This window comes from Mercenaria mercenaria, chromosome 19, assembly GCF_021730395.1.
Source record: "Mercenaria mercenaria strain notata chromosome 19, MADL_Memer_1, whole genome shotgun sequence".
Classification (NCBI taxonomy): domain Eukaryota; kingdom Metazoa; phylum Mollusca; class Bivalvia; order Venerida; family Veneridae; genus Mercenaria; species Mercenaria mercenaria.
In genome coordinates this window covers 12,508,427-12,518,538 of record NC_069379.1, presented here as the reverse complement: position 1 = coordinate 12,518,538, position 10,112 = coordinate 12,508,427, and the positions used below count along the sequence as shown (strand labels likewise).

General features: G+C 34.9%; 1 protein-coding gene across 1 annotated transcript; it reads right to left on the bottom strand.

Annotated features, from left to right (window-relative positions):
• Positions 1 to 336: 336 nt before the first annotated feature.
• LOC123542869 (tripartite motif containing 13-like) lies at positions 337 to 1,035 on the bottom strand. The gene has a single exon (XM_053531169.1). It carries the CDS (start codon positions 1,033 to 1,035, stop codon positions 337 to 339), a length of 699 nt encoding a protein of 232 aa, XP_053387144.1.
• Positions 1,036 to 10,112: the final 9,077 nt, after the last annotated feature.

Here is a 10,112-nt window from a genome sequence, read left to right as displayed (position 1 = left end):
ACAAAAGCAAACACAGAAATAACAACATTGTCCAAAACCATAGTACATGAACAAACAGAATATTTATAAAATGTCCATTTTTTGCAGAAAAACCGGGATATTCATTTAGATGAATGGTCAATGCCTGGCGTGCAAGTTTGTAAAGAAGAATAATCATGAATACATAACTTTGCCCCTCAACACCTGCAAACAAACAGAGCGTTAGCAAGGTATATGCTGCCAAACAAATGTAACAAACCAAATTAGCAAGAAATGTCTTCAGTTTCTCTTTCGCTCCACATCCTGCAACGTCAGCTGCAACAGTCAATATAACATAACGAATTATAATCTTTTCAATCAGGTTATCAAACCCCCTGAAGAATACTCTGTCCCACTTGTCTCCAACGAACTGAAAGATCCATATTGAAACTGGTCTGTTATGGCAATCACATTGCATGCCTGGTCTTGTCTCGCGTCTTTTATGGCAATTACATTGCATGCCTGGTCTTGTCTCGCCTGGTATTGTCTCGTCTTTGCAAGTCTGTTTCTATCTGTCTGTGTCGTTTTGTTTTGTTTTTGTGCTTGTGGTTCAATATGGGACACCTTTGTTTTCTCAGTGTCAGTTTGGGTCCGTTTATTGGTTGTCTTCACATACGTTGTTGTTTGTGCTGCTACTTCTTTCGACTGCATCTGTTTTGTCTGTGAAAATTTGTTTCTCAGAAACCTTGTTTCCTTGGATGTTTGGCATGCCTTGTCACAGAGAGATGCTGTCGCTTTGTATCTTCTTCTTGGTTTGTTTATATTAAGTAATGAAGATACAACCAAGTTAATTGGAAATGAACCACCATTTGAATCGTAATTTTCAAGTGAGACATTCTTTCGGCACAGTGGACAATCAAAAGCATTTAGTCTGGAATAAGTATTTTTTCTTTTCCCTTCTATATAGTTAGTCAAACAGTCTCGGCAAAATGTATGTTGACATGGTAACGTACGGGGGTCAGAAAATAGTTCCATGCATATGGAACAATGAAGCAATTCTTCTTGTACCACATCCATCTTTTGCACGGTCGAAAAAGTGCTGGTTTCGTTTGTATTCAGCCACCTTTGTCTGAAAATATCAGAATTTGAATTTCAAAATATCATGACAAGCTTTTTATGAAGTACATTTTGGTAGACATTTCATATTTCTCCCTATACAGATCCGAACCTGTACAAATCTGAACCTGTACATTTGATAATGTAACTGTAGAATGATTACGATAACATCAACCGTTTTATCTAATAAAGTAAATATCTTTATCAACCGTTGTATCTAATAAAGCAAATATCTTTATCAGCCGTTGTATCTAATAAAGTAAATATCTTTTTCAACCGTTGTATCTAATAAAGCAAATATCTTTATCAACAGTTGTATCTAATATAGCAAATATCTTTATCAACCGTTGTATCCAATAAAGCAAATATCTTTATCAACCGTTGTATCCAATAAAGCAAATATCTTTATCAACCGTTGTATCTAATAAAGCAAATATCTTTATCAAACGTTGTATCTAATAAAGCAAATATCTTTTTCAACCGTTGTATCTAATAAAGCAAATATCAATCCTTTTGTCACAGGGTGAGAAAAATGCACAGTCAACTTACATAGCGAGTAAGATATAAGACAAAAAATGGCAAAGATGTTCCCTTTTGCGAAGAAAGCACCAAATTTCAAATAAAACTAATTTAAGGTATCCAGAATCATATAAGAGGAGGAGACAAACTCTATCTGCTCTGGAACATTCTTTTATATTCATTTTAAAAAGGGAGGTAAAACGAGTTTGTCAAAATAGCATTAGTCATTGAAATAGAAATAAGTCTATATAATTGTGTTTAGAATGATCTTAATTCTAAAAATATATCACTGACATGGCATGACAGGCTTCTGGTATTGAAATATATATAAACATTAACTTAAGTTTCAAGATATGTGTCAAAAAGGGAGATAATAAGGTATTTACTGTCGGTACATATTTCTGTTAAGATATAAAATCTACTGATATCCAACAAAGGTATATATACTAAATTAAATTATATTGAACACTTTCTAAGTTGTTGGGATTAAGTTTGTTACTTCCCTTTTTACAAAGTATAACATTTGTTGCTTCACTTTGTAACCAAATCCCCATTTGTAAATATGTATCTGCAGCTTACTGTATATATTTCAAAACTGTTACCAAAATGTTTTTCTGATAAAAAGATGATCAGGTAATGATGTTTGCTTAGACTTTGTTAATGAAAATAAGTAAATGATATATTCAAAATTAATACTGCAGTTACTGAATATAATGATGGTAAATTATAATGGTTAATGGTGGTCTTATAATAAGTAATATTGGGTCATTAGTGTTTGATCACCACATAGTGAATTGCTTTGCTAGTTATGTATTCTGCTATCTAATAACTAACAACTTAGAATGCTACCTTCAGCAATTAACCATTTACTTTTTTGCTTACAGACTACCTATCCTAGCTGGTTGTGGCGCTTCTCTCTAACTTTATGACTGTAGTCTCTCTGCTATTAGCAAAAGTACTAACACATAAACTAACCATGGCTAAAACCATCGAAATTGCAAGTTTGTCTGGTCCATCAAAGGAAGCTGAGGAAAAGGCACCTACGGATTGGAAGCTGCGTATACTATGTCAAACAAAAACAAATGAACCACTGTCAGACCCTGCAAAATATTCAAAGAAGTCTTCTGGTATCAATAGTTATTAAGTGTTGGCAAGAAGAATACAGACTTTATCTGATCTTGACTCTCTTCCCTCATATGCCGATGCAAACAGACTTGATCATGGTGAAGGGATCGAAACAACATTAATGGTGAACGGTGCTAAGTGGCATAAAATGTGTTATTCTTCATGTAATGATCAGAAGATTGAAAGGGCTCAAAGAAAAAGAAAACTTGAAAGTTCTAATCAGTTGCAAAACATGAGTACAGTTAGAAAGAAACTTAGAACAAGTATCTCAAATACAGCTGAATATAGTCTGGTGGCTGATAAAGCTCCTGTTATAACATATTTTTTGTTCTGTGATAGTGTTCTATTTCAGGATTTTCACAGGGTTGAGGCATTATTAGTGGATTTAAGAATTCGTAAAATTGCCAATGATCTTTCTGATTCAAAGCTACTTATGAAGTTATCATGTGGTGATATGGCAGCTTTGGACGCAGTGTATCATAAAAATTGTTTCACATTATTATACAATCGCCATAGGAAGTTTGAGTCTGAAACAAGTTTACTTGCAACGATGCATACAGACATTGCCCCAGAGCACATAGCTTTTGTTGAACTTATAGCTGAACAGTTTGAAAATGTTTCTGTTGATACAAATCATATATTTAAACTTTCAGATTTAGTGAAGTTATACCCTGATCGTATTGTAAGTCTTGGCGGTACTGTGTCGACAAGCATAAATAACACCAAGTTAAAAGAGAAAATTCTGGCAACTACATTGTATTCCAAATTTGGAAGCCAATAAAAGTAGCTATGAGGTTATATTGTCATTCAAGAATGACATTGGTGATGTATTACTATGTGCAAGTAGAAAAAATAATGATAAGGATGCAGTCACTTTATCGAGAGCTGCTGGTATTGTTCGCAAAGAAATATTTAGCAAAAAATATGAATTCACAGGTTCTTTGATTGATGATCAGTATCAAGACTTGCCTAATTCTTTAAATACATTGGTCAAAATGGTACTTTCAGGGGCAGATATTTGCAATGAGACTAGACCAGAATACAATCTTTAAGATATTGCTTCTTCAATGACACATCTGCTAGTTTTTAATGCTGTAAAACGTGTGAAAAAAGATACAAAACATACACGCCATCCTTTAGATAGAGAGACCATGCTGCCCTTATACATAGGCCTCACTGTCCACAACAAGACCAGAAGAAAAGATCTTATAGACATCCTATATGAAAAGGGGGTTTCTGTTTCATATGACAGAGAACTGCATATCTACGTCTGTGGCTAATGCAGTTATAACCACGTATGAAGACACCGGGGTTATATGTCCCCCAGTTATTCAAGGAAATGGCTTTAGATGTCAAGATATTAGATGGTGCTGCCATTGTTCAGTCGCTTGATCCTAATAGGTCGGACAAGAGAATTTTGACGTTTGATGATTATGCGCAGATTCTGATCCTACCTTATATATCTAAACTGTTGATACAAGTGAATAGGATAGATATCATATGGGACACTTATCGACCTGATAGTCTTAAGGTACACACTAGACACAGTCGTGGAACAGGAGATACAATCAAAGTGTCCGGATCAACTCGAATACCAGTTAACTGGAAATCCTTCTTGAGAGTTGATGAAAACAAGACGGCTCTTTATGAGTTTCAGGCTACCCAAATTAGGCTTTCAGAGATGCCACTCGGAAAACTAGTATTAACTACATTTAGAAAGAATGTTTAAGTTGCAAACTCCATTACAGATTCATGTACACCAGACCTCACCAACATCGAACCCTGCACCCATGAGAAAGCAGATTATCATATGCTTTTGCATGCAGCAGATGCATTCAAACAAGGCTACAAGCTACAAGTAATGCTACATGTAACTGACACTGACGTTTTGGTGTTATCTATTTCCACAATTTGTCATTTTGATAACTGTGAGTTGTGGCTCGTATTTGGCCATTCCAAACATTTCAGATACATATCAGCCATTCCATAGCTAACCGTCTCGGTAAAGATGTGTCTTTGGGGCTTCTGTTCTTCCACGCATTATCTGGTTGCGACACTGTATCTGCCTTTGCAAGCATCGGCAAAAAGACAGTATTTACTTTATATATGGCGCTGCACCATCTTATACCAGTGTTTAAACGTTTGGCAAGTGCCCCACATGTTGTAATAGATGAAGACTTTTCACTTTTGGAACGATACAATGTTCTGTTATACAGTAAAACATCAACATGCCAGTCAGTTAATGAAGCTAGAAAATATCTGTTCTCTCAAGGAAACAGACAGATAGAAAATATCCCACCAACCAGATGTGCACTTACTTAACATGTCCGTAGAGCAGCTTATCAAGCTGGTCATGTTTGGAGACAGGCGTTAATTGCGAATCCTGAATTGCCAAATCCTGCCGACTTGGGATGGGCCAAGAATAATGGCACATGGGTTCCATTTTGGAGTACACTCCCAGAAGCTGCTAAGAGCTGCAGAGAACTTGTAAAATGTAGTTGTAAGAACACACGTACAGGTAGATGTAAATGCATAAAAGCAAATTTACTATGTACTCAGTTATGCAATTACAAAGGCAATTCCAGTGTGTTCGGGAATGATATACTTGCAGCCTATAATAACTAAAGTTGTCAAGCGTTTTGTAAACTTTTTAACAGGATGAGTTCTTTTATATACATACATAATTCATAAATAATGGTGTAAACATATTATTATCCAAATTATGATATGATTACATTTAATTATTTAATTAAATTGAAGTTGTTAAATGAATTTTTGTGTGTACATAGTGTAGAACAGAAATATGAATCAAGTACGAATATGCAAACTTTTTGTATATAAATTGTCTATACAGAACTTAAAAATGTTTGTGTTTTCATGTGCCGTTTTGATATGTTTTAAATAACTGAATTTATTTCAATTATTTTGTGCTAAGCTCAGAGGTATAACATTTATGATTAATATACATTGATGTTCACCAGGAAGGTGTTTTATTGGCTATATTCCCTAATTAGGACCTAACAGTCTATGTCCTTTTTTATGTATTGCACATAAATTACATTATGTATGTATAGAATATCAGTAGATAAACATTCTGTAAAGAATAAATCATTTCAATTATACTTGTTAAGCTCAGTTGTATGACACTTACGATTAATATAAATTTACACCCACAAGGTCTTTTTTTTTTCTCTCAAAAACTGTTCCCCTTTTTGGGCCTCAAATATGCCCTCTTTGGGCTTTACATGTATAAGGAATGTACTTAAATAAATATTGAGTCATATTAATTCTTGTTAAGCTTGATAATATAACATTTATGATCAACATGCACTGATAATACAGCAGGGTGTAGTGATTTTGTTGTTGTTGTTTTTTTTTTATTTCCACATTGGGGGCCTCAGGTATTATTTTTCACGCGCATTGCATATAAAAAATGTTTTAAATGTAGATGCAAAATAATGTGTCAAGAATTATAACTGAATTATGTCATTTCATGACTTTGGGGAATTATTTTCAATATTTTATGACTAAAATTAATAAAATTATGGGTCCCTTTTGGGGCCTCATTTTAGGGTAATTAGAGCCGATGAATCGCGTGTCTCCTCCTTTTTGGGGGGATTCAGCATGCTTGAAATTAGTTATATACAAAATTTCATGCTTTCTTCACTAAAGGAAACATCTTTTTCCTATAACCTACTCACTAACAGGGCGAGTGCTCTACCGACTGAGCTAACCGGCTGCTTGTAGCATCCTCTCTCCTAACGCGACCAAATCCGTACCGTGACATACACCCCAAAAATTGGAAATTCGTTCTCGAATTCCGGAGGTAGATAATATTGCAAGCGTCGTAAGACTGACCAAGCAAGCATACAACGGTCAAATGTTGGGCACCATTTGTCACAGGTTGAGAAAAAAATCGCAGTCAGTCCGGGGCTCGAACCCGGGACCCCTCGCTTATAGAACAAGTGCTCTACTGACTGAGCTAACCGGCTACCTGACGTGACCAAGTCCGTACCGTGACAGTTTTATCAAAAATATGTTGTTTATTTTGGGTTTAATGCCGTTTTTCAATAGTATTTCAGTCATGTCACGGGCAGTTAACCTTACACATTGTTCCTGGATTCTGTACCAGTACAAATCTGTTCAGCGCAAGTAACTGACAACTTCCCACATGAATTATCAGAGGTGGAGGACTAATGATTTCATAGATAGAATCTACGGAATTCCGTTAGGGCCATCGCCTTTAAATGTGTTGATCTGAAACGCGATACTCGATAGTACGATGATGAAAACGCGAAATCACGAAACTACGATGACGAAAACGCGACAACACGATGATGATAACGTGATACTACGATAACGAAAACGCGATAACACGATAGTACGATGATGATAATGCGATATACTATCGCGTTTTCACCATCGTACTGTCGCGTTATCACCATCGTAATATCGTGATATCGCGTTATCGTTATCGTAGTATCGTACTATCGCGTTATCACCATCGTACTTTCGCGATATCATCATCGTACTGTCGCGTTATCACTATCGTACTATCGCGTTATCACCATCGTACTGTCGCGTTATCAATATCGCACTATCGCCTTCCGGTGCGCATGCGTATGCTCAAAATTAGAAGATCTTCCAGTACAGGAGAACAAATGGACGAGTTTATACGATGGTGATAACGCGACAGTACGATGATGATAACGCGACAATACGATGGTGATAATGCGAAAGTACGATGGTGATAACGCGATAGTACGATACTACGACAACGAAAACGCGGTATCACGATATTACGATGGTGATGGTAAATTCCGTAAGAATGTCCTTTATCAGTTCGTCACGGGGAACATACGCCCCAGCGATCAGTAGACCAACGCTCTCCCTACTGAGCTAAGCGGGCGGGCTTGTTTCATTCAATAAAAAAAATATCAACCGTTGCATCTAATAAATTTAAAGCAACTATCAACCGTTATATTTTATTATCAAAATATTTCAGCTGACGATGAATCATAGTCTGTGTTCAGACCCTGTGTTTTGTTCATAGGAGATAACTCCTGAAACTATTTAATTTTTGTATACGTGTGCCCTTTTTCTTCTCAAAAACACTGGATATGCAGATAATCAAAGCAAACAAAGATTGACAAGACTATATGAGCCGCGTCATGAGAAAACCAACGTAGTGGCTTTGCGACCAGCTGGCGTGGTTCATATAAGAACAATGATTATATATATATAAAAAAAAGAAGAAAAAAGATTATATAGTCGATAGCCAAACTAGATGAATCATTACAAGGTATGAGTTTTGAATCATCAGCAAAGAGACATTTTGTTACATAAAGACATGTTCAGATTGTGCATAGTAGTATCTCTAATCTTAAAAGATAAATTAAATAAATATTGAGATAAACGCATTTTGAATGCCTACCATTGAATTTATAAAAAAAATCAGTAAGATAAAGATATTGTAAATAAAGAACACTAAACAAAGTATATTACGACAATTTACATGCACACTCATGTACATGTTTTACCAATACATTATTTGCCTGTATAATTTAAAAAATCAGTGGTATTAAAAACAAATTTCTATACGCATTCATTGATATGTGTATCTAATATTGCTTCACATAAAAACAGTTACTAAAAAAACTATTAGTAAATAAATAGAACGGTATAAAAAAGAACTCCCAGCTTCTTTTACAAGTTATGTTAAAAGCTAGACAAGTAGCTCTTACGGTGCTTAACACGATTATTTCTGCCTTTGCGACCAGTGTTTATCAAGATCAGCCTACACGACCGTGCAGTCTGATCAAGATCTGCATTGTTCGCTATTCAGTCAGTATTTTGGTAAGCACTACTTATAACGGTGAAAGTTTCTATCCATATTGAAAGATGGGCAGGTTCATTATATAAATGTAGCTTAGTTAAGGATTCATATATTTTTCTAGATGTAACAACAGTTCTATGCTGTTTTGCTGTACAATGTGATAAAAGCTCACATAATTAGTAACGTATTAATGATTTGTTAAATCAAAAAATGTTGATATCCTGCGAGACACCTACTGTTCATCAAATCCCCCCCCCCCCCACCCCCCCTCACACACACACCATCTACGCCATCTGTACCGTGTGACCCTTTATAACTTTATAAAGATTTTGTATATAATATCAATTCAGAAATAACGTAAGTTCTCGTGTAACTATTTTCAAACTAGCCATGCACCCTATTTGAATAGTCAGTACAATACAAAATGGCAGAAATTACTTCTAGTCTTGCCTTTTAGAAAACAGACTTATATAGCACACATAAACTGCAAACAAAGTGGCATTGATTTATTCTTAAATTACGGATAAGATATTTTGCTTAACCTAAATACAAATTCCGTACTCGCTAATAATACAACTAGACTCGACAAAGTTAAATTCATTTTAACTAGATTCATAGATTAAGACGTATGTTTATATTAAAAGGAAATTACTTTTAAAACAATGTTTCTTACCTTTAAGTTACACACGAGTCACGCTCAATCCTAATCTAATCTATATCATAAGGTAGAGGTCATAGTGCAAGTCTGTGTACACAAAACTGGGACGTATCTTAAAAAGTCTAAAAAATCTTTATATGTATTTTATGTATTTTGCGAATAAATAAGTTATGCTTATTTTAATATTATATTTTCTGAAAACTATGAAATTCAGTTTACTATTATTTTTTCCGGGGTGGGAGTGACGGGGTAGTGATTTATCGTAAATAAAGTTTAGTCGTGTGACAAAAAAAGAACTGATACGCCAGTCGGTCGTCACTTGACAATTATTGTATACTGATCTCGTAACTTAATAACTACAATATTGATATATGATATGCCATAAATACCATAGGTTTTAGGTGTTTTAACAATTGAATACAGAAGCGCGTAAGTGTCAGTTGCGTTTAATCTATTAACACAAAATTTCGAGACTTCAGATAACGTAACTACGGAAGCTTAGAAGGGAAATGGATTTTTTTTTTCAAGTACAGAAAATTAAGGCGAGATCCCTTAAACTTTCTGGTATAATCGCGTTTAAATTCTCGCTTGGGTTCGAACTTTACAAACAACTTGAATTAAATCTTCGTACAAAGACAGAAACATTTTATTTTTTGTATTAATATTGTCGGGAAGTTTTACTTAAATAAGGTATTAGATCACTAATAGGGAACCTCCTTTTTGAGGAGTATTCAATTCCTACGATAAACCTACTTTTACTGCAATTCTTAGGGGGGGGGGGGCATAGGTTCAAGCCCTACTGGGACCAAAATTTTTTTTTCTTTATTTTCCTTTTTTTTCTAGTACGTTTTTACTTCTTTCAAGACTTATTATTGATTTCTTGTACAAAAATGGAAAAAG